Source organism: Erpetoichthys calabaricus, chromosome 1, assembly GCF_900747795.2.
Source record: "Erpetoichthys calabaricus chromosome 1, fErpCal1.3, whole genome shotgun sequence".
In the NCBI taxonomy this organism is placed as follows: Eukaryota; Metazoa; Chordata; class Cladistia; order Polypteriformes; family Polypteridae; genus Erpetoichthys; species Erpetoichthys calabaricus.
Genome location: NC_041394.2, coordinates 245,675,658 through 245,702,208, shown reverse-complemented (window position 1 = coordinate 245,702,208; position 26,551 = coordinate 245,675,658). Strand labels below are relative to the sequence as shown.

At 37.8% G+C, this 26,551-nt stretch overlaps 1 protein-coding gene across 1 annotated transcript in view; it reads left to right on the top strand.

Moving 5' to 3' along the window:
* cdk17 (cyclin-dependent kinase 17) overlaps positions 1-26,551 on the top strand; it is a 206,036-nt gene that overhangs the window by 167,860 nt on the left and 11,625 nt on the right. Inside the window, exons 10-16 of the mRNA XM_028813614.2 lie at positions 394-456; positions 1,081-1,204; positions 1,568-1,688; positions 12,573-12,670; positions 20,386-20,491; positions 20,581-20,623; positions 25,647-25,737. Coding sequence (XP_028669447.1) covers positions 394-456; positions 1,081-1,204; positions 1,568-1,688; positions 12,573-12,670; positions 20,386-20,491; positions 20,581-20,623; positions 25,647-25,737 — 646 coding nt within the window. The remainder of the gene's footprint in view (positions 1-393; positions 457-1,080; positions 1,205-1,567; positions 1,689-12,572; positions 12,671-20,385; positions 20,492-20,580; positions 20,624-25,646; positions 25,738-26,551) is intronic.

Below are 26,551 nucleotides of genomic sequence, written 5' to 3'. Positions count from 1 at the left end.
ATATTATAAGTATGTGTTAAAATAAAATATAATGTATAATATTATGCTTCAAAGTATTTTTTTTATAAAATTATACATTTATTAGTGTTAATCATTTTATAAAAGTATTTATTTATAAAAGTGTATTGTTGAAAATAAAGATTTGAGTTTTGAGAAAATCTGCAAAAAAATTAAATTGGTTATGTTTTCTAGAAAGTGTGATTTTTGTGGTCTGAGAATATTTAGGAACGTACAGTATAATGTGAATAATGTAGGTACTTGTATCAATTATTTTTGGAATATAGTAATTTGTGATAAAATACAAAAATGAATTTACTGCAAGTTGACTATGAAATAAGATGTGTACCACTCTCTTTTGAAGCCATTGTTTACCTACTCTAAAATATGTTGTAGGACAAAGATCTCAAGCAGTATATGGATGACTGTGGAAACATCATGAGTATGCACAATGTGAAGGTGAGTTCAACAAGATTTTTATTGACTGTTTTATGTTCCTGTCACACTATGAATAAAAAGCAGTGAAGATATTTATTATGGCACTAAAGAGATATTTTTCCATATAATGATTTTCATTTTCTTCACCCTAAAGAATTATTATTTTTTACATTTTAACACAGATACCAGAATGATTCAGGTTTGACTATATTTTGTATGCATGGCCTGAATCAATCAGGCTCCTGTCAATTATGGAGAAGCCACTGCATCCACTGAACAGTATCATCTCCAGACAGAGGAGCAGCTTCAGCGACAGACTGCTGTCACTGTCCTGCTCCACGACAGACTGAGGAGATTGTTCCTCCCCCACACTATGCGACTCTTCAGTTCCACTCGGGGGGGGGGGGGGGGGGGTAAACGTTAACATTATACAATGTTATTGTCTGATATACCTGCATTTTTATCACTCTTTAATTTAATATTGTTTTTTATCAATATGCTGCTGCTGGAGTATGTGAATTTCCCCTTGGGATTAATAAAGTATCTATCTATCTATCTGAAGGTTATACATCTCACTTTGATTGGTGTCCTTCTTGAGAGTGCATTTTATAATTTTTTTGTACTTTTTTGTTTTCTTTCCTAAAGGTATTTTTGTTTCAAATTTTGAGAGGTTTGGCTTATTGTCATAAGAGAAAAGTGCTACATCGAGATTTAAAACCTCAAAACTTACTTATAAATGAGAGAGGAGAACTCAAATTAGCTGATTTTGGTAAGTCTTCCTTATGTAATACGGTGACGTGAAGTGGACAAAATCATATAATTGAATCAATAAATACATTGTTATAAATTGGTTTATATAGTAAATATGCATATCATTTTAAATAGGGGATGGGAATATGATATTTTAAAATGGCACTATGAAAGAAAAATAGTTTTTAACGATAATGCAACAATACAGTGAAGTGTATTGATATAATTTTAATATTTTTTGTTCTCCAAACTTTTATTGTGTTTATAAGTTGCATCCAGAAACTTTTAAATTATTGTTATATATTTATGTCAAGAATTACAATAAGTATAATATGTGTTCTAATTAAAGATGTCTTAATACACACAATTACTTTCTTTGTAGGCTTAGCCAGAGCCAAATCAGTCCCCACTAAAACATACTCCAATGAGGTAGTTACACTGTGGTACAGACCACCAGATGTCCTTCTAGGGTCATCTGAATATTCTACTCAGATTGATATGTGGTAAGTTTCTATGCTTCTTTTCATTAGCTTATATGCATAACTTCTCTTTTAAGATAACATTGGGTTTTCTATATTAACAGACATTTAAGGGCCTTAACCTAAATCAGCGGTGAAGAAGTAATTATAATTTAAAAAAAAAAACGCATTACCAGTTAACGTGGATATAAAACTCAACATGTGACTTATGACTCTTACCAGGATATCTCATGACTCAATAATTCTATTTTACTTTATGTCAATAAATCAGTAAAATATATAGTACTAGCCAACCCGCGCCGCATAATTATTTATTGATGGGTGAACACTTCCTGAAAGACACAGTTGTCCAAATGGGGTGGGTTTGAGGATACGACTGTGAGTGAATGAAAAGATGGAACTCTGGAGAGAGCAACATACAATTGTCCGTGACTGAAAACTGGGTTTGGCAGATACAGGCATATCTTTTTGAAAGTTTGTCCCTGTGCCTTATTAATTGTCATTGCAAAGGCCAATCTAACAGGAAATTGTCTGCGTGTAAAAGTAAAAGGCAAATTTGAATCTGATGGGGTCAGGGAAATCCGGGGAATATGGACAGTTTGTGAGGTAGAAGCTGCAATTGTTTTACACTCTAGTACATTGCGTTGAGTGCTGGTAACAGTCAGTCTAGTGCCTTTACAGAGACTTCTTGCTGGCATGAGGTTTCTGAGAAGCATGACGACTGAACCAATTTTAAGTTTGAGTTTATGCGGAGGCATGCCAGTGGGAGTAAGACTGCTAAGAAATGCTTCGGGGAATGAAAGTTGATCTGCGGGATCGTCTGTGACGATCGAGTCAACGCTGGTGAAAGTTACTTCGTCGGTAGGGATAAGTTTCAGTATCTGTTCATTAAGGTGTAGCGAGTCTTCGTTGGTGACGCTTAATATAGCTCACATACTGAGTTGTTCCAGAGTCACAGTTGAGAAGTCTATGTCGCCACATAGTTGTTGAACGGGATCAGAAATAAAAGGAAAACAATGTGAAGGTAATGTTGCAGGTGTTCTGTTTTTCCTGTCTTGTGAAATCTTGTTTGTGAGGAAGAGCTGTCATATTTGTTGTCAGTGTAAGTACATGCATGTGACCCCACAAAGGTTGCTTGTTAACGCAACCGGCGACAGTAAGTGCTAGAGTTGGTGGGCAGGGCTCTGTTGTGCGTACCCCATGACGCGGGAGGAGGGTTAGAGTTGGCAGGCGGGGCTCTGTCTTGCGTGCGTGCATATCCCATGGTCAGGCGACTTGGTGGATTATATATAGAAAAGCAGCTGGAACCAAAAAGAACAATGAAAAGTCAATGTGGCTCACAGGTGCATGTGGACTGTAGCAGAGACGAAAGCGACTGAAGCGGTGTTTGGTGAGGTGTTGCGTGCTGGCACATGAGGCTCTGTCGTGCGTATCCCATGACGCTGGAGGAGGGTTAGAGTTGGCGGGCGGGGCTCTGTCATGCGTACCCCATGACGCAGGAGGAGGGTTAGAGTTGGCAGGCGGGGCTCTGTCTTGTGTGCGTGCGTATCCCATGGTCGGGCAACTTAGTGGATTTTATATAGAAAGGCAGCCAGAACTGAAAAGAACAATGAAAATTCAACGTGGCTCAGAGGTGCATGTGGACTGTAGCAGAGACGAAAGCGACTGAAGCGGTGTTTGGTGAGGTGCTGCGTGCCTTGAGAGCGAGGGTGAACTCGGGAGGAGGGTTAGAGTTGGTGGGCGGGGCTCTGTTGTGCGTATCCCATGGTCTTAGAGTTGGTGGGCGGGGCTCTGTCTTGCGTGCATCTTGCTTGCCATGGTCTTAGTGAATTATATATCTAGATAGATAGATAGAAGATTATACCATAGAATGCACAGCGTAATAGTAAACTAAATGTGAAAACATTGAATAACACTGAGAAAACCTTGAACAACAGAGAAAACTTAACACTGCAAGAGTTCGTGCTATAGCGCAACGAACTGCTCGCTAAAAACACTTTTTTAATGAGTTTTAAGCACAGGGAAAAAAATGAACATTTGAAAAATCCGTAATTTAATAAACCACCAAGAAAAGTAACATTGCAACAATGCACGCTACGAACCGATCGCTGTAAATAGAACTGAAAACAAAATCAAGCCCGGTGCATTCTTTAACTGCCTTCTCTGCCTTATGCGTCCAGCCCTCTCTCTCTCTCGCACCTGTGTTTGTGTGTGTCTCTCTCTCTCGTGCGCCTGTGTGTGTGTGTCTCTCTTGGGCGCACACCTGTGTGTGTGGCTCTCTCTCGCGCGCCTGTATGTGTGTGTCGCTCTCTCGCGCCTGTATGTGTGTGTCACTCTCTCTCTCTGGCTTGCTCGCTCGCTGCACAGGGAATGCACAAGGAGAGACTGAACACGTGCGGAAATCATAGGCACGCACGGCTGCTTCGTGAATTGTTGGCGGGCGTGGCTCTGTCTTGCGTCTTGCCTGCCATGGTCTCGCACACCTGTGTGTGTGTGTGTCTCTCTCGCGCGCCAGTGTGTATGTCTCTCTCTTGCGCACCAGTGTGTGTGTGTGTCTCTCTCGCGCGCCTGTGTGTGTGTGTGTCTCTCTCGCGCGCCTGTGTGTGTGTGTGTCTTTCGCGCGCGCCTGTGTGTGTGTCTCTCTCGCGTGCCTGTGTGTGTCTCTCTTGCGCGCGCCTGTGTGTGTGTGTGTCTCTCTTGTGCGCGCATGTGTGTGTGTCTCTCTTGTGCGCGCCTGTGTGTGTGTCTCTCTTGCGCGCGCCTGTGTGTGTGTGTGTCTCTCTTGTGCGCGCCTGTGTGTGTGTGTGTGTCTCTCTTGCGCGCGCCTGTGTGTGTGTGTGTGTCTCTCTCTCTCTTACGTGCGCTTGTGTGTGTGTGTGTGTGTCTCTCGCGCGCACCTGCGTGTGTGGCTCTCTCTCACGTGCCTGTGCCTGTGTGTGTGTGTGTGTGTGTCTCTCTCTCACGCACCTATATGTGTGTGTCTGTCTGGCTCGCTTGCTGCACAGGGAATGCACAGGGAGAGACTGAACACGTGCGGAAATCATAGGCGCGTACGGCTGCTTAGTGAATTGTTGGTGGGCGGGGCTGTGTGAGTTCGCGGGCATGGCTCTGTCTTGCGTCTTGCCTGCCATGGTCTCGCGCGCCTCTGTGTGTGTCTCTCTCTCACGCGCGCGCGCCTGTGTGTGTGTGTGTGTGTCTCTCTCTCTCTCTCTCTGGCTCGCTCGCTGCACAGGGAATGCACAGGGAGAGACTGAACACGTGCGGAAATCATTGGCACGCACGGCTGCTTAGTGAATTGTTGGCGGGCATGGCTCTGTCTTGCGTCTGCCTGCCATGGTCGGCTGCATTAGTGAATTATATATAGTATAGTTAACTATCAATATAATCTGATCTCCTAATTGCACACAAGTCTTATTCTATATAAGACTGAGGCAGTGGTTCAGTAATAGAGGCATTCTCTGAAAAAAGACATTCACTAACAATTCCCAGAACATCTTAACTACTCATTTTAATCTATAAAGTCTGTTCATGGTGATCATTTGACAGCTGAGCATCTCTCTGTACCTGAATGACCCACATTTAAATTCTCAGGTACAAAGTTAATCATAAACTTTCTTACCTAAGATAATCTAGTACCAAATACCTTTAAAAGGAATCTTACTTTGGAGCATGGTGTTTGTTATTATGGATATTCCCTAGATCGCACACAAATCTATTATCAATTTTTCACTCTGATATAGATCATATATTTTGTTCTCTCTTTCATTCACCACACAGGTCCCCTATCAGACTATAGAGTATAATTTAGCACTGAATCTATTATGTACCAAACCAGTCAGTTTTCCTCTCTGCAACTGGAAGTTATATAGAGGCAACCCTTATTCCAGTTTTTGGTATGTGCTTGACATGGAAGCTTGTGACTATCCCCACACCACTCTAGAGCATGCTTTGAAGAAACTATGGAATAAGGCAGAGACCACCCTTGATTGAGAAGCCATTCTCTAGAGTCAGAGCCGAGCATAGACAGAATTTCATCTACTTGTATATCTAGCTAATATTTTTCAACATACCTCACTAGTAGTGATGAGCGAACATTGCAGAGTTCACTCTTGCAAACTTCGATGAACTCAGCCAAATGCATTGAAGTCAATGGGGAAGGAAGAACTGAACTAGTTTTAAATTGGTTATAATAGTGCAGTGATCTCTTAAGTTTCCCATTTAGGCTGGACTGGCTATGGTGGCCAAATATGTGACCTGAGCTGTAAGGGGGCAGTGCTAATCTTTGCACCAGCATGCCTCAAGCAACAAAACATGCAGACAGAATGAGTACCACAAACAATACAACAGGCAGACACAAACTAGCAATAAAATATAGATAATTGCCCTCACAGACTTCCACTTATGGGGCACACATTGGCTGTGTCATGTAGTGGTGGCATGGGACTGGCTAGTTCAATTGTTTGACGCAGCTCTAGGCAGAGCTAGAATATCTGTTTTTTTCCCCACTTTATTTGTGCAGATACTTCATTCAAGAAGAAATACCATGTAAATAGTAATAAATCTTTATTTTTATTATATCACTGCATGTCCTATGTTTGCTGATGAGGAAAGAGGGGGAGGGCTCCTTTGAGGCTTGTTTTGGGATGTAGGTGGGCACATGACTAATTTGCATGCATAATTAGCCATGTGGTGCTGTGCTTTCAGCCACAGGGATCTGTGTTATATATCTGGTGACAGTACTCGTAATATGATCAGCTAATGTACCACTCTAATGAAAATACTGTAAGTTTTTATTTATGTTTTTAAATGAATTTGGGATGGAAATCTTACAGTGTATTTCAGCGTTTGTGGACCTACTGTCACATTTTTTTAATAATAATAATAAGTTTTATTTATGTAGCGTCTTTCATACACTCAAGGACACTTTACAATTCAATAAACACATTAACAAGACAGTAGAAATTACATACAAGAAAAAGAATAATACTCATTGAAGAAATGTGTTTTTAACAGGCATTTGAAATGAATAATAGATTTTTCCTCGTGAAGGCTGAGAGGAAGATCATTCCAAATTTTAGGGGCTATCACACTGAAAGCCCTGCCACCCATAGTTACTAACCTGTATTTAGGTACAGTGAGTAAGTTAGCGTCCAATGATCTTAATGCACGAGCAGGAGTGAAGGGAAGCAGTAGCTCAGACAGATAATGAGGGGCTAAACCATGAAGGGCTTTAAAGGTGAGAAGAATAATTTTATATTTGATTTTTGAAAAGACTGGTAACTAATGCAACTCATAATGGACAGGAGGGATGTGAGCAGAATTTTAGTGTGTGTAAGTAGATGAGCAGCAGAATTCTGAACATATTGTAATCTATTGATACTGTAGATTTAGTTGGGAGGCCATAGAACAATGCATTGCAATAGTCCAGACGTGTAGTGATGAAAGCATGAATCAGTGTTTCTGTATCATTCACACTGAGGAAAGAATGCAGATGAGCAATGTTGCGAAGATGGAAAAAAAGCTCTCTGTACTATTGAGCTAATTTGTGGTTGAAAAGTAAGAAGCTGATCAAAGATGACACCCAAATTATGGACTGATGCTGAGGGTTCAACCAGGATCCCATCAATGTCAATTTTTAGCCCACGAAGAGTAGAGAGGACAGATTTGATACCAACGATCAAGATTTCTGTTTTATCAAGATTAAGTCGTAAAAAAATATCAGTCATCCAATGATTGATTTCCCGAATGCAGTCAGTCAGTACAACAGGTGAAGATCTTGCAGTTTCATCAACACTTATGTAAAGTTGTGTGTCATCGGCATAGCAGTGGAAGCTTAGACCATACCGACGAATAATCTCATCTAATGGGAGCATAAGATGTTAAAGAGAGTTGGACCTAGAACTGACCCTTGAGGGATACCTTGTGTGAGTGAAGTAGTGGCAGATTTGTATTCCCTAATGAAGACATAATACTGGCGATCACTGAGGTATGATGTGAACCAAGAAAGAGCAACACCAGAGATACCAATAGCTGAAAGTCGGGACAGTAAAATGTTATGGTTAACTGTATCAAATGCTGTGCTTAAGTCAAGGAGAACTAGAATAGTGTCCATCTCAGAATCTACGGTTATAAGTAAGTCTTTGGTTACCTTAAGTAAAGCAGTTTCAGTGCTATGTAGGGCTCTGAATCCAGATTGAAAAGGCTCAAGCAAGTTATGCAAGTTTAAAAAATCATTAAGTTAAACAGCAACAACCTTTTCTAAGATCTTAGCCATAAATGGAAGATTGGAGATTGAACGATAAAATTTTAGCTGTAATGGATCTAAGCCAGGTTTTTTTTAAAACAGGGGTTACAGCAGCAGTTTTTAAATCACTTGGAACAACACCAGTGCAGAACCTACAGATGATAAACTTTCCACTCCCATTTCTCACTTCATCAGTACAAGCCTTAATCAGTAAAGTAGGGGCAGGGTCTAGGTGGCAAGTAGATTGATTTGATTTAGGTATTACTTCAGCAATATAAGTTGATGTAGTGGGGTTAAATTTAGATAAATAAACTGAAGATTTAGAAATAGAAACGGTCAACAGAGATGAGGAATGGTTGGTAGAGAAACCTTGATATATGGTCAGAATTTTTGACTGAAAATAGTCCAGTGCTCAACAGAGGAATAATGATTTTTAACAGCAGGTTGACAAAGTCTGTTAACTGTATTAAAAAGCGATCTAGGATGACAAGTACCAAAGTCAAAAAGGGTGGAACAGTACTTTGAATGTGCAGCCAATAAGGCACATCTGTATTTCTTCAGGTGTTCGGTGTAAGCTAGGGGGTGAACAGCTAGACCAATCTTCTTCCAGAGCCTTTTCAAGCAGCGACCAGTTTGTTTCATGGTACGCAATTCTGCTGTAAACCTTGGAGAGGTCCGGGTAGTAGGAACAATGAAGATTTTAATAGATGCATAATGATCCAAAATTTGTGACAATGTGGAGACAATCCAGAAACATCATGGAGACAGGAAGCACCGACAGTCATAGAAAAGGATAACTGATCAATATTCTTGATATTACGATAGGCTATTTTAGATTTTAGACTTATTTTAGGTAGGGGATAAGTGAAACTAAATTTAATCAGCTTGTGATCTGAGATACCCTTAACAGAACCAGATGTAAAATCCAGAATATGGCCGTTAGCATGGGTTGAAAAACCAACATGCTGCACAAAACTGAAACAATCCAGTACTGAACGCAGCTCATAAGCACATGGACAGTCAGTATCCACAAGAATATGAAGGTCACTAAGCAAAATAACAGCAGTAGACATGCCACAGACAAGAGTGAGTATTTCATAAAGATGAGAGAAAAAATCCGGCTGAAGCTTAGGAGGCCTGTAAATTAATATAATGTGCACTGAAGCCTTTCCAGTGATTTTAACAACCAGGTATTCAAAAGACGTAATGTTATGAAATCAACAGTGGTTGCTTTAAGACAATGACACTGAACCACTGCCAATCCACCACCTCGGCCCGTCAGACAGGGTTTAGACAAGTAACTATATCCAACGGGGGTGAAGCAGATTTAGTTGTAAGTAATCACCTGGATTTTGCCACGTTTCTACAAGGAACAGCATGTCCAGTTTTTTAGAAGTAAATAAGTCATTGAGGAAAGTAGTTTTATTAGTTAACGATCTGTAGTTCAGGAGCACACAGTGGAGAGTTAAGTCGGATTGTAATTCTGGTTACTCCAGTCCGGTATCTGCAGCAGGTGTCTCAGCCAATCCGTCTGCCTACTCCATCGTCCTGCAGACAGTCTTTTTGAGAAAACAGGTCTAACAGACCAAATCGTGGAAATAGTGTCAGCAGATGCAGAGGTAATATTAAAATGACGCCGAGAGGAGCGGTATATATACCGCAGATGAGCAATGCCAAGCTCCATGCATAAGCCATATGTCACCGCATCCAGTCTGGAGTGCATATGGTAAGCGCATAATTGTTTTGAGGCGCAGGTAATCATCATCAGAAAAAGCAATATCAGCCACCACCACATCAGCCAGAACCCATAAACTAACTGCAACTAAGCAATAAACATAGTCAGCTAAGAAAGTCTGCATACAGCAATCTAAAAGCTAGATTTGGGGTTGAAAAAACCAAGGTGGTAGAGCGGGGTTTCCCCTTAGTGAATTGTGTGTGAGGAAAATATCCAGCAGCACTGACAAGCATGATACAGCAGTTTTTTTCCTCTCTTCGTATGCTTGTGACCCAAAAACATCTGCAACAATCTAACATTAAGAATGGGAGAAACTTCTGTGCATGGTTGCTACAGCTTTATAGTATCACACTGGCCTCACAAAGCATTGTGGGACACTTTGGGGAAAAAATAGACACTTAAGCCATCTGCACGACGAATTTCCAGGAAGAAATTCAATGAACAAGGTCACTAGCAAATACAGTATGCATAGAAAAGCTTCACCCCCTTCCAAATATTCAAATTTTGTTGCTTTGCTGCCTGAAATGAAGACACACACACACACACAAAAATATTTCTCCAGTTATATTTACTCAATGCAACTTCTAATGGTCAAGTGAAAAATATAATAACACACACCCACCTACACCCGATTACAGCCTGCATTTTCCGGGGCATGGTTACTTACTTAAAATTAGCACCATAAATCCACTTATCACACCCTCTTCCAGAAAAAGTTGAAGATGGGAAGAAGGTTCACTTTCCAACATGACAATGACGCGAAGCACACAACAAAGTTGACCACAAAGTGGCCGAAGGAGAGAAAGGTGAATGTCTTTGTCTGACCAATCAGAGCCCAGACTTAACCCCTACTAAAAATCTGTGGAATGACTTGAAGATTGCAGTCCACCAATGATCATCATCCAGATTGACTGATTGTACATATTGTATCCCAACAGACTCATGACTGTAATCAGAGCAAAATTTGGTTCCATAAAGTACTGACACAGGGGGGTGATCCTTTAACCATCTCATTCTAGTTTTGTGTTTTTTTTCTGAACTGTTGCTATTATATCTTTCACTTGGCTGTTATAAGTTGCACTGAGTAAATACAGCTGGAGGAGTATTTTGTGTGTGTGTCTTCATTTCAGGCTGCAAACTAACAACGTGAATATTTTCAAGGGAGGAGTGATTCTTTTCTGTACACATTGTACGTCATATTCACTGTGAGAAACTCTTTGATTAATTTTGCCAATCAGCCCTACTCACTTGCTCTGGTGAATTCTCTGCCCAAGGTGCTACATTCCACATTCAAAGTGCCAGTGTCTATTACTAAGTTCTAGTATGTCTAAATAGGTTTTACTCATGCCTGACATGCAAACAGCATCATATCTGTCCTCCCCAGAGTAAAAACGTACAGTATACCATCAAAGTGTACCAGCTATCAACCATTTTGGTGGTCTGGTTTACTTTCTAGGGGTCTGGTTTGTTTTAAATCAATGAAGAAAAAATTAATTCCATGTTTTGTTAGAAACTGTTTAGTGGCAAATAAGAGCATCTTCTTTCGATCTGAAGCTGCAAATTATCTTGCTGAAAGAGGCCACTTCCATTACGGAATAACATTGTCATGAAGGGGTTGTATTTGGCCTGCAAAAATCTTTAGGTATGTGACACATGTCAGAGTAACACCGGCATGAATGCCAGAACCCAAGATTTCTCAGCAGAACATTGCCCAGAGCAACACATTGCCTCAGTTTGCCTTCTTCCCATAGTGCATCCTGCTGCCATTTCTTCCCCAGGTCAACGACACAACACACACACCAGGCTGTCCACATAATCTAAAAGAAAGTGTGATTCATTAAACCAGGCTGCTTTCTTACTTTGGTCTATGGTCCAGTTCTGACACGCACATGCCCATTGTAGACGCTTTCAGCAATGGACAGGAGTCAGCATGGTCATCCTGATCAGTCTGCGGCTACACAGCCCCACATGCAACCAACTATTCAGTCATGGTCAGCATTCCACTTTTCAACATTTTGAGCTACATTAGCACTTCTGTGGGATCAGACCAGACAAGCTAGTCTTCACTCCCTCCTCTCACCCATCAATGAGCACTGAGCACACACAACCGTGTCACTGGTTCACTGGTTGCCCATTCTTGGACCACATTTGGTAGGTACTTACCTCTGCATACTGGAAACGCCCTACAAGAACTACTGTCTTGGAAATGCACTGACCCAGTCGTCTAGCCATCACAACTTGGCCCTTGTTAAAGTCCCTGAGATTCTTATGCTTGCTCATTTTTCTTACTTCCAATGCATCACCTTTAAGAACTGACTGTTGACTTAGTGCCTAATATATCCTACCTCTTGACAGATGCCATTATAATGAGATAATCAATGTTAGTCATATCTCCTGTCAGTGGCTTTAATGTTGTGGCTGATCGATATATACTTTATATGATTTTAATGCATTCTGTAAAGAGGGATACCCCAAAGTATCTCCTTAGTACTTTGCAGATGAGATCAATAGCTACAAAGAAGAATTTGTCTAAAATTATTTTTGCTAAAGGAATCTGCATCAGTTAATAAATTTAGGGGCTCATATATTTATACATATATACATACATGCAATATGTAAACAAAATTTTCAATAAAGATCCAATAATTTTGTTCTGGATATATGTTCAATTTAACTGCCTTTATCAGTTGTAATAAGATAACTGAAGATCATATCAAATTTTACTTGCCATTAATGATGGAATCTTAAAAATTTCCAAAGGTTCACAAAATATTTCTCATAATTGTGTATAAAATAAAGTTTGCCATGTTGTTGAATATTACTCTTTTTTTTTTGGTCCACTGCTAAGTATATTACATATGTGATGTTTAAAATGTTTGTATATCTTTAAAGTACATGTAAGTTTTTTTTTTTTGCTTTATACTTTCAGGGGCGTGGGCTGTATATTTTATGAAATGGCTGCTGGAAGGCCACTTTTTCCAGGCTCAACAGTTGAAGATGAATTGCACTTAATTTTTAGACTTCTGGGTAAAGTTTTTGTTTGTCTTTTATTAATGATCTATTACTTCAGACAATATAACAACTGTCAGTTGAGAAAGGCTGTCCAACGTATCTAACACTCTAGCATAGACGGTACACAGTATAAATGTACAGCACGTAGGATTGACTGTTAAAGTAAAAAGGGAGTTTATCCAGCATTCTTTGGTGAATGTCACCACAGAAAGTCCAGAATTGCTTAGGTGGTTTCTTAGGGTAAGTGCTGAAGATAAAGAAACAGATCAGTAAAGGATATTGGGGAATACAGTGGCAGTAAAATGAAATTTAAAGTTTCTGTAAAAATAAGGCAAAATCATCTAACAAAATTATTTGAGTAAGAGGGAAGCATATTCATTTAAAAACTGTTAAAAAAAAATTGGTGAGCACAGCTAGAGAGTTAGGTATCATTACTTCTACTGAAATATTGATATTTAAGTTTTTGATCAGGTTTCAGCTTCATCCAAAATTGAATATTTTTGTCTGATACTTTACCAGTTTTAATATAAATTGCATTCCGGATTTAAGCATCTTACTTCTCATCTATGCGCTGCAGTAACTGTTGTTGCAGCTCATCCATCTACCTATTTAGTAGTGATAATCTTCAGATTCAATAATTTAATGCAGTTTAGTACTTGCTAGTAACCAGCAAGCAGATTATGTTTAATAACACAATAGTGTTATGAATGTGCCCCATGAATGTCTGTATGTATGGGTGCCATTTATAGGAAGTGAATGGAGCAACTGCCTCCCAAGGTTACAATTAGACTGCATTCAACAGTGACTCAGTTTCAAGTTTTCGCTTATATCCGATTTTATATGTTTGACCATTGAAATTAATTTTACAAGGGATTCAAATCCGATATGGTGGGAACAATATGTGGAGAGGTTTAATGCACAACAGAGGTTTGACGATTTCATAATGTTGAAGCTATTATGGCAATGTCAGACAGTAAGACTCACTCAGAAAACTATAATCTTGTGGTGTGACATTTCAGAAAACTTGTTGCAATTGGACTCTGCTGACCATTTTTTATTTTTTGCTTTGAATTACATTTCATGTTTCTTTTAAAACTTCAACACTGTGTTACATGAGTGAAAAGAAAGATTGACATTTAACATCTGTGTACGCAGTTTGGTTCTAGATGGCTGGATATCTCTTTATTTAACCCACTATCTTAAGGGTAGCACACAGTGATGGTGACAACATAATCCTAGTATTATCATGTTAATGCATACGTCATAAAAAGACAAATTAGATAAAGGTCTCTTAAAAAAATTGACTATACTAAAAACAAAATTCAATGAAATTGTAGTATAATGTCACCATATGCAAATAACACAATATCACCATCCAGTAGTGCACATAGATTGTAATGAACAACAGAGGATGATATTTTATTAAATTGTAATTCAAATTTTACTGTAAGCCCATCTGAAAGATGCTTGTTCTTTAAATGCACTCAGCCTTTAGCAATGCATTTAAAGAGAGCTGCAGTCATGTTGCCATATTGAGTGTTTACTTTTATTTTGCCATAACTGTGTCTCCTATTTTATGACACTTTGGGGATTATTATTGTTTTTGTTTTTATGGATGGATTATTGTCTATGTTGTAGCCTTATCATTTTTTGCGCCCTTTCCCCAACCCTAGGCTTATGACAAGTCAGTGCCGGGGAGGTATTCCACGAAGAGCGCTTAGCATGTAAGCCTCACTTAAGTTGAGATACTGGGCTTATTTGAGCCGGTGTGTCTGTTCCATCAAAGAGGTTCAGAGCATTTCATGCTTGGTAATTGTGGCAACTGAATGTCAGCTGTTTGCCTGCTCTGTACCAGGATAAAGGTGAAGCTTCACAAAGTGTTGTGGATTGAGAATTCATGAAAGTTCCGTTCGTTGAGTAAAAACACCTTGGAGAAAGGTTCTGAGGAATTTTTTTGTATATCTAATGTTGCTAAATTTTCATTTAAATTAATCTTACATGTTACATTTTAATTATTACTGCATTCACCTCCATTTCTCTGTTTTGTTTGCCAGAGACAAAAGGAAAAGATATAGTAATAAAAATTAGGTTATAAGTTTTTAAAATTGTCAGTTAAACCTCTAACACTAAGCTGGGCAGAGAAGTTCATAATAATGTACAAGAAAAACCACGCATCAAGGATCAACCCTGGTGCGATCCTGTTCCCTGTACTATGTAGATCTTTTAAACCACCAGCACAAAAAATGAATGGAAAGAAAGCATGTTGTCATTTTTGATATACTGTACGTCATGACAGTATTTGTATGTATATTGTAAGATAATTAATTAGTAAGACATGTTAAATAGATTCAATTCCACACCTCAATGATTAAATGCATTCAGCCTCTTTAATATTTTTATAATAATCCACATTAAAAATACAATATATTTTATAATTAAGGATATGTAAAAAAAGAAAACTCACTATAAAAATAGTCAAGTATCGGCTGGTACTCCTAAAGATGTTTTTCACACATTTTTGTGGTTGTATTCAATGCATAAAATGTCAGCTTGCTTTCAGCATCCCTGTAGAATCATTAATGGCATGTCCATTACTTGAAAATTCGATGAATGAGGGAACTAAAGATTTTCTGTAACAAATATTGTTAAATGACAGTACAGATCACTTGGTAATTCCTGACAACTCTAGAACTGCAAAAACACATATTATATGTAGTGCTGAGCAAACCTTGTTGAGTTTCCTTCGCAATAAGTTTGCCAAAATCCACGTAAGTCAATTAGGAGGGAGGAACTTAACTAGTTTTGAGCAGATTATAATGTGTGCAGTGGTGTTTTAATTGTCCCTGAGGCCTAGGGAAGCATCTGCCGACTATATTGGACCAATTATTATGGCCAGAAATGTGATTTGAGCTGTAAGGAAGCAGTGCTAACCACATATATATCTATATCATTGCAGCCACAGAGTCCCAATCATGGGGCACACATTAGCAGTGGGACAAGCTTGTTCCATTGTTTGAAGTTGCGGCTCCAGGAGCAACTGGAATGTCTTTTTTTTGTTTCCTATCTTTCTGCATGTGCTTGCACTTTTTTCTTACATTAAGAAGATAAAAACACCTTGTAAACAATAATAAATGTTTTGTTATTATTGCAGTTCCACAGGATTGCATGTGTTTTCTTTCTCTGAGGGAGAGGGGAGGGCTCCTATAAAGCTTGTTTTGGGTCTAGCTGCAGCAGATGGCTAATTATGGAAGCAAATTAGCTATGCAATACTGCACTGCCAGCACACATTGATTAGTGTTATATATCTGGTGGTAGTACTCATAATAATCCAATTATGGTCAGCTAATGTATAGCAGATTGGCAGTTACTTTACTGTACACATGCATGAAAGTTCTATACATGGCTGCTACAGCTCTGTGATGTCATGCTGACCTTGCAGAGTGTCACAGGGCAATGGGAAAAAAATGTTCCTCTAAGCCAGCCACAGAGTGAATTTATAGGAAAATACGCAGTGAACAAGGTCACCAGTAAATACAGCATATGTACTGTGAAAAAAGCTTTGATGAATTTCACCAATCAACACTAATTATAATCAATTAGTTGAAACCATACATTGCAAAGTCAACTCAACACAGCAAAATGTGCAAACCATTTGCATTAACTTTGCTTTTTTATGCTGCTGTTCTTTTTTTATAACATTTTATTGAATTTATTAAAATCAAATAATATTCCTTACAAGAAAGTCAAATTTTAAAAAAACTAGGTTGAATCAAATCAACCCCCACCATTTTCTTAAGTTAATCGATGTAAAATGCATTTATCCAAAGTTGTATCAGAAACATAATGTTTAGACACTGCACTTCAGCCTTCACAAATATCAGTGGCTCAATAGACTTCACTCATGTGCAAATAATGGCACTGCCAAGCTTATTAGAGGCTGACTGTGTAAAATACAAATCATTCATAGCATCAATGCATAGGAAAGCCCTTTAAATGACATTGACATGCATTACTAGTCACTTTCTGCAGTAAGACATTTTGGTGAATGGCAAACTTGCATCACTGGCAGAAGCTGCTTTCTTGTTGGTTGCTAAATGTGCAATATATGTTTGTATATATGTATTGTTTTAGTCATTCTGTTTATATAATTTTCAGTTTGCCAAATACACTTCATATTGCCACAGAATACTTAACTTGTTTTAATTGTTTCCAGTATGATGTTTACAAACTATATTTACATTTAAAACTGGGCAATTCAAAGGAAACATTTTTTTCCAACAATGCTATTAACATTTAATTATGCAGTGCACTAATTCAAAACCATAATGCATTGGTCTGCTATAGACTGACATGCAGCCTTTTTTTCTTAACAGTGGATGCATTTCCTTTTTTGTGTTATTATAGATCAAGCATTATTTCTTGATCAGCTGCTTTAAGGACAGCCAATGTCTCTGTTATGTGTTTTTCTGTTTTATGATGCTTAAGTAAATGTCTAAATTTTTCAAAGCTTTCCCATAATACACTGTGCATTGCATCAGTTTCACACTCAAAAGTCATGTGTACTCAATTTGCAGATATTGCACTCTCTTCTGTGCTTTTTCAACTATGATCAGTGTAATTGAAGATTGGCTCTCAGGGCTGCTTAAATATCACAAATATGTGCATAATCGAGTCTCAGTTGAAGACTGAGACCAGTTCTAGCGATGCTTACTCTCCTTCAATTTCATAAGTGCATTCCATGGAATACCTCCCAGGACCGTTTTTGACTCCTATAAATATTTTCCTTTATAAAATACATACAGAATGGGGGCCCAAAACAAAATTGTGCATGCCCTCTCAAAACCGCTTGTTCTAGTGTGCTATCTTGATGTAAAGTTCACTGAAATTCTGTAAAATCAATTTTCTTTAATGTAATAAAGTGTGCTAAACACCAATGTAGTTTAATGTTAAATGCAGTGCTCATGTATTTGTTTCTTTATTGTTACTGAAGTCTTAAAATAAGATGAAACTCATTAAACCACTTCTGCTGAAAGCAATGTGAGTTTAGCTCACTGCGTGTAAAAATGATGATCTTTAGGTTTGTTTTCCTCAGTTTTTGATCCGTTTTCCTCAGCATACCTCAGAGAGTATACCATATATACTAGCGTATAAGTCGGGTCTTGAAACCCGAAAAATCAATCATAAAATCAGACCCCGACTTATATGCCCATTCAAAAATATGTATGTATTTATTTTTTTTTTTTATACATCGTCTTGCTTCCTCCAATCATGCACCATTTTCTCAGACACATCGAATTTTGTTGCAGCAGCGCAGTTACCAATTTCTTTCTCCATTTCAACAACTTTTAATTTAAAACCAGCTTCACATTTTCTTCTGATCAAACGCTCCATCGTAGATGTTCTTACGATAAAGGTGTATGAGTGTGTGAGATACAAAAAACACTAAACAGTGCAAATGTCGCATCGGATTAGTTCGGGTATTAGTGATGGGTCGTTCTTGAACGATTCGTTCATTTTGAACGAATCTTTAATGTGACTCGGGAAGAACGAGTCATCTCGTGGGAGTGATTCGTTCAGTCGCGCATGCGCATTTGCGCAACTTTCTATAGTTTTTTCGAGTCTTCGGGTTTTTCGAGTCGTTCGTTCATCACGTGACAGCCCCATAAGCTTAACCAACTCAGTCTGAGCCGGAAAGAGAATTGATTAGTTCATCTCTCGAGTCTTTGGGTTTGAGTCGTTCGTTCATCACGTGACAGCCCCATAAGCTTAACCAACTCAGTCTGAGCCGGAAAGAGAATTGATTAGTTCATCTCTCGAGTCTTCGGGTTTGAGTCGTTCGTTCATCACGTGACAGCCCCATAAGCTTAACCTATGCAGTCTGAGCCGGAAAGAGAATTGATTAGTTCATTCCTCGAGTCGTTCGTTCTTTTGTCACGTGACCACTTACCGGCTCAGTAGTAGCGAATCATAGACTAAAGACCCAGGTAAACAATGAATTAATATTTTCTGTTTCTTATAGCATTATAGTTTTGTCTTGTTTGTAGTGTAATCAACATTTGTGTAAGCAGTAGATGTGTTAGGGAGGTAACAGGTAACATTTTAATTATATTTTGCTAAAATGAACGAAATGACTCGAAAAAAGATTCGTTCATTTTGCTGAACGAGACTCAAAGGTCCGAGTCGGTAAAATGATCCGAACTTCCCATCACTATCGGGTATTACCATGTGGTCACGTAGGTACAATACATAGAAAGAAAAAAAAAGGTAGTGTGCTCAGTGGTTACTCTCTTGGGTGGGCGTTAGCATATCATAATCTCTTGGACCAATAGCGTGAGTTTTCCGCATTCGACTTATACGACCAACATTATAAAATATGGGAAATTATACAGTAAAATCAAGCCCTACTTACCCAAGGGAGAACTTAAACGCAAGTATACAGTAATCCCTTGCTATATCGCGCTTTGACTTTCGCAGCTTCACTCTTATCGCGGATTTTATATGTAAGCATATTTAAATATATATCGCGGATTTTTTGCTGGTTCACAGATTTCTGTGGACAATGGGTCTTTTAATTTCTGGTACATGCTTCCTCAGTTGGTTTGCCCAGTTGATTTCATACAAGGGACGCTATTGGTAGATGGCTGAGAACCTACCCAATCAGAGCATGTATTACGTATTAAATAAAACTCCTCAAATATATTGTGAGCACAGTGGCTGTTCGGACCCCTAGAAGATACGGCCGCTCCTCAAAAAACACTGAAAGATTACCTTCACATTGCTCTCTTCCTTGCTGGGCTTAAATGTGGCTGTTTTGTCAAGCGATATGCTTCCTGCATGGTGCTTCGCATACTTAAAAGCTCGAACGGCACGTATTGATTTTTAATTGTTTGTTTTTCTCTGTCTCTCTCACTCTCTCTGACATTCTGTGCTCCTGACGGAGGGGGTGTGAGCAGGGGGGGCTGTTCGCACCACTAGACGATACGGACGCTCCTCAAAAAAAATGCTGAAAGGCTACCTTCATGTTGCTCCCTTCCTAGCAGCTGTGTTGTCCGGCAGTGCTTCGCATACTTAAAAGCCAAACAGTCCTATTGATTTCTGATTTCTCTCTATCTCTCTGACGTAATCTGCTCCTGATGCGCACTCCTTTGAAGAGGAAGATATGTTTGCATTCTTTTAATTGTGAGACGGAACTGTCATCTCTGTCTTGTTATGGAGCACAGTTTAAACTTTTGAAAAAGAGACAAATGTTTGTTTGCAGTGTTTGAATAAATTTCCTGTCTCTCTACAACCTCCTGTGTTTCTGTGCAAAGCATGACAATATAAAATTAACCATATAAACATATGGTTTCTACTTTGCGGATATTCACCTTTCGCGGGGTTGGGTCTGGAATGCAACCCCCACGATAGAGGAGGGATTACTGTATACGGTACTTTGATCAGCAAATTGGAGCATTCCATATTATGAAAACTTTAATTAAATATAAAACATATTAAAACATATTTATGGTTTTATGTTTTTAGTGTGTGTTTGTGTTTATTTGTGCAATGACACTAATCAATCCACTAGCCTCACTACTACCAGTAATTCTATATTATTTCAAAATTTTTAAACAATAAGTAAGATTGTTATGGTAATGATAATGCGCATTAACAACCTTAAACATTTTTGTTGACAGAAAAAATGCTTTGACTGTTACAATAACTGCTTTTCTCCCTTTTTTCTAATATAGGTACGCCTACAGAGGACAGTTGGCCTGGAATATCTTCTATGGAGGAATTTAAATCTTATAACTTTCCCAAATACAAACAACAGCCATTGATTAATCATGCACCAAGGTACCTTATTTATTTCTTCAGTTTTGCATTAGCTGTTAATTTATATATGTCCACTTCTTTTATTTAACATTTAATTTATATTTTTCTAGGCTGGACTCTGAAGGAATTGAATTATTATCCTCATTTCTGCAGGTAAAAATTTCAAAATGTATTTTTTCTTTTTTTTCTTAATATGTTTGTGTTTGTGTGTATGTGTAAGTTGTCTTTTTTATTTTTACTTCCTGCCAGATATGTTATTCTTTCAAAGCTGAGTAATGAATTTAACGGATTAAAAAGTATAAGCTACCAAGAAAGTGAAACATACAATAAGTAACATTATTCACCGAGGCTATCAGGAGAATCATGATTGGTTTGCACTTTAAAAAGACAGTAAATAGAATTTTACAAAGCATTTTCAAAACTGCAATATAATGAAAATATACAGTATATATATATAATGCAATATAACACAATTACAAATGGTACTACTACTATAATTATAATACATAATATAAAATTATTTTATTAATAAACTGTATATGTATTTTAATAATAATAACAATAATTGGAATATGTAAAAGATACAGAATAAAAACATGCCTTGGAATAATCAACTACTACTATGACAGTAACAAAAATAATAATGATGATTTATTTTATTAATATATAATTCAACAATAATAATAAATGAAATAACAGTGACACCGTGGTAGGGCTGCTGCCTTGCAGTAAGGGGTTCTTGTCCTGGGTGGAAATTGCATGTTAAGTGGACTTCCTCCTGTTGCCCAAGTTTCCTTCTACAGTCCAAAGACATACAGTTTAACTGAACTGACAGCTACAAATTGGCACCCACTGTGTGTGTGTGTTGTGTGTGTGTTCACCCTGAGATGGACTTGTGTCCTATCCAGGGTTTGTTCCTACCTTGTGCCTAATGATTGCTGCGAGAGCCTCCAGCTGCCACATGGGCCTTCCCCGGATAAGCAGGATAGAAAGATGGATGGATGGTTGGAAAAAATGTACAATTTCAGTACATTTTAAACATTGTTGTTTGCAAAGATGTACATCAGATATAGTAGTTCTAAAATAGGTTCTAAAATTTAGCATGTTGAAGATACAGTACATGTAAGGGCTTTTTATTTATCACAGTGTCCTGGTAACTAAAAAAAAATCCATGCATGTAAATTAAAATCAATTTTCCCTAAAAAAAAAAAAAAAAAAACGAAAAAAAAAATAAAAGCTCAGTTTATAAATTTACAAATGAGTGCATAAAATACAAAACACTGCATTAAATTAACATCAAAAATCCTCTTTAATAAAATCCCTGTGTGAGTCCAGGTGTCCGTGTGTGTGTGTATCTTCTGGTGAAGTGTGCATGCGCAGGGCACGGTGCAGTGCGCGATATTACTGTCAGAGAAAGTTTCAGGCGTTTTATGGAAATACAAACCAGTATTACTGCGAGAGGAAATTAAAGGTACACAACACAGTAACTCATATTACAGCCACATACAAGCCAATATTACGGTCAGAGGAGATTAAAGGCATATTACCGACGCGCACGCCTGTATTACCGCCAGAGAAAATTAAAGGTATATTACGGACGTACAAGACAGTATTACTGTCACAGAAAATTAAAGACACACAATACATGGCGGCAGCCCACGAAGTACGGTCAGCTCAGCAAGTAAACATCAACAAAAGAAAGGCTGAAAGACAAAGAAAAATATGACCAACAAAAAGAATGCGGTCAAAGTCCCTTGCCATTTAATATAGACTGTTCCTACTAATGTTTATGCACTACTGTTCTAGCGCCCGTTATTGTAACGGGCTAAATGACTAGTATCTATATAAAATTACAAAAAAAATGAATGTATGATAGAAAGTGGTGGCACAGTGGTAGCGCAGCTGCCTCGCAGTTAGGAGACCCGGGTTTGCTTCCCGGGTCCTCCCTGCATGGAGTTTGCATGTTCTCCCTGTGTCTGCATGGGTTTCCTCCGGGTACTCCGGTTTCCTCCCACAGTCCAAAGACATACTGGTTAGGTGCATTGGTGATTCTAAATTGTCCCTAGTGTGTGGGTGTGTGCGTGCCCTGTGGTGGGCTGGCGCCCTGCCCAGGGTTTGTTTCCTGACTTGCGCCCTGTGTTGACTGGGATTGGCTCCTGCAGACCCCCGTGACCCTGTAGTTAGGGTATGGCGGGTTGGATAATGGATGGATGGATGGATGATAGAAAGTTTAAAATGCAAAATTAACCTATAGAACCAAAGTAAATATTGTAATTTTCTGTTAATTTCAGTAGTTTTTGATTTTTCACGAGCTCAACTTTTGATGTCAATTTTAAGTACTTTTGTTTTATTTTGTACAATAATATTTAATATATGCTGTGATTATTATTTTTTTTTGTTTGTTTTGTTATTACATTTGCACTCTGTCCTTACATTTGCTCTTTGGTGCCATCTTAGATAAACACTTTGTATATATCAACAGGACCAATTCCACAAACTTCAGCTAGATTTCCTTTTCTGGTGGATGAGTTTGATTTAAAGTAAAGTATGGGAAAGCCAGCTTCTTTCAACTAGTGAAGAGGGACAGGCCTTGTTTAAGGCAATTTTGTACTACATGACTAGAGGCAAAAACTTCATCATTGCTTCAGAATATGGAACAGAAATCATAAGTAGATTCAGATTGTCAAGTTAGACACAGATTACATATTTTGAAGGTTGTGAGTGACGTTACTCTTGTAGTACTAATTATGCTGAAGAATCTGTACATTGCTAGCAATTAACAAATTTAAATACTAGTAATTGAGAATTAAGTTTCTTTGATAGAATCTGTCTTAAATTGAATTATTATTTAGTGAAGCAAATTATTTTAAAATGTCCTGGTTTATTTTTTACAACGCATCTTTCTATTTTTATGATCATGGACATTGAAATTTGCTTTGTAGAATTCCTAGTGTGTACATTCTGTTTCAGTTTTCTCCTAAAGGTATAGCTCTTAAATGACTTTCCTGGCCATCGGTAAATTATTAGCATCAAATATTACCTATCGCCAAGATCCAAGAATCTCCTTTGCTATTAGAGCTATGAACTAGGTGATATACAGGTGGTTTTGACTCTGTATCTCAAAAAAAAGACTTCGCCGCTTAATAATATCAATGATAAATTTTATTTACTGTATATAACACCTTTCCCATGCTCAAATCATGCCACACAAATTGTGTTTTGCAGTGACCATCATCAAAAACCAAGTCACTAGGAACAGCAGGAATTAATATGAGGCAGAAATGTTTTACTTGTGGCAATTGCATATAGCATGTTCAAGTGTAAGCGGCTCCAGTGAATTAATAATATTAACCCCTGGAAGAACAGAGCTATGAACCAGCTGAGCTAAGATAACATGTTAGCAGTGGTGCATGCCAGCAGAGAGTTACAGCAGAAAATATGCGATGTAAGAAAATCATCGGGAACTTTCTCAGTATTAAAAAAGAAGAGGAATGCGTGAACACGCGATATGTTACAGAGACAGAATAAAAAAGTTTCTTAATGTGTTTTATGTGGTTTGAATAATAAAGGGAGGAATCAAAAATTACACCAAGATTCCTCCAAGAATATGAAGATAGGATGATACTATAATCGAGAGTGAATGAAAAGTACTTTAATTTCTTCAGATGAGCTTTAGTTACAATTAGCATAACTTCTGTTTTTGTTAGTTTAATTTTAAAGAACTGTTCTGCATTGAGCATTTCTTTTCACAAAAGTCAGTTGTGAGCTGAGAAATCTGTGATGAACTTTCACATTTAACAATGAAACAGGTCTGAGTATCATCCACATAGAAATGTCAGCTTAGTCCAGAGCTACAAATAATATTGCCAAAGGGAAGCATGTAGATACAGAACAGCAGAGGGCTGAGGACAGAGCCTTGAGGGGACTCCCTTGTGTGTCTGGTGTTGAGCTGGACCTACTAATGTCAAGACTGATTAAGATAGGACTAGATGGCAGTGCCAGAGACACCCAGGATATTTATTCTCCATTCTGGATAGTAGAATATCATGATTAATAGTGTCAAATATTGCAGCAAGGTCTGTTTAAGCAGAGCAGTTTCACAGATTAGCTATGCCCCAAAGACAAACTAAAACAGATAAACCATATCCTCTTTATACCCGTCTATTTTGTCTTGATGGTTGTAATGTTTTACTTTTTAAGCTATTATGCTATAATTATTTGTCTAGTGCTATAAGTTTAGTTTTTAACCTTTTTTGAGTACATGAGAATTACTTATGCACACTTTGAAATCACTTCAGTTTTCTTTGCCAAGAGCTTCGTGACTTACCAGTATGAGAAAACACCCAAATATGACATACTGTTTGACTTCTAGTCTAGTTATGCAGGATGTCAAGCCTTTTGGGGTTCCCCCTTTTTGTTACCCTGAAAACCCAAAAACTTCCAATTCTTAAGCCATTTTGGACCTTATTTTGTGCAAGAAATTACACCCTTATATTAAAGAGTAAACTAATAGGTGTCACCAGCTGTATTTGTCCTGGTGTCTATATAAACACAGAAAATTCCAGTTTCTGTATTACATCTTGCCTGAAGAAGGGGCCTGAGTTGCCTTGAAAGCTTGCACATTGTAATCTTTTTAGTCAGCCAATAAAAAGTGTAATTTTGTTTGACTTTTCATAGCATCCACAATGGCTAACACAGTACAACACCCTAGTACTGCAAAAATCATCAGAAGTACTTGGAATTGTGCGGTAATTCGCACAATGGTAATTCAATGTATATCAAAGTTTTGTGCTGCTTTCTGCTTATAATTTTCATAATGCTTTAAATTTCCAGTAGAGGTCATATTTTCTCCACCATGCTATTTAACTTATTAAAATCTTTAGATTGTTATTTTCTGCCCAAATAATCTGTCTTGTACTTTCTAGTGGTTAGTCATACAAAAAATATTTTTCCTAAATTTTCATTTTGTAAAATTTCCAATAAAACATACAGTGAAATGCTTGTTTTATTTTTTGCACTGTTTATATACATGTTAGTCAGAATGTACTAGGTTATAAAATGAATTTATACATTAATCATTTCTCCCCTTCACCTTCAGCACCTAACTAGCAGTCCCCTATGTCCACTTACTAAATGTTGAACTTCTGCTTAACTTAACTATAATTTTTGTTTTCAGTATGAAACTAAAAAGAGAATTTCTGCAGAAGAGTCCATGAAACATACCTACTTTAAAAGCCTTGGAACAAGGGTGTACAGTTTACCTGAAAGTAAGTAATTCTTTTGAACTTAAAAGGAGAATCATATGCCAGCGTTCTTGCATAATGTGTGTCATGAACTTTATTCATATCCTATCTTTATGTCACAGAATGGCAAATGATCGATTGTATAACTAGAAGACATTATTTGAATGATGTTGTCATTAGAACTTAAGATTACTATTTTACATACAGGCAAACTTCGGCCATTCTGTCACCAGAAAAGGGTGTTATTAAGGAAAAAGCAGAGAAGCATACATAATACAGTATATGCAGAGTTTGTTTATATTGCCACACACCTAAGAATTACATGAACATCTTCAGCAACAGCTTTTTTGGTTGGCAAAAAAGGCTGGATAAACAGACCTAGAAACTTTTTTTTTTTCAACCTTTCAGTTATGGTTTCCTATGTGCTGCTGCCTAGAATACCAAGTGATCTTTGTATCAGTCTTCCTTTTATGCAATCTGGGCACTTGTGCCTTTCACAAGTGTAGTGATTAAATATCCTAAAGCACCATTTTTTGAAGACCCTTTGTTGTTTCTGCATCTTTCAGTACCAGTGCAAGTACTAACAAATAGTTTTCATTGCAGTATAAGGTATAATGACAACTCAGATCCCAAATAAAAGTTGCACAATCTCGATAAAATGTATTTGAAAGACACAGAAAAGCTTAGTGAACATTGTAATAAATATATTAGTGTCCAGGTGGAAAATGTTGAAAAAAATAAAACTTGGTTTTACTGGTTGTCTCTTAATAGGCCATTCTAAAAAAAATTTTTGATCACCCGTCATACAGTCTTGGTCAGCTCTTATACAATGTTAGGA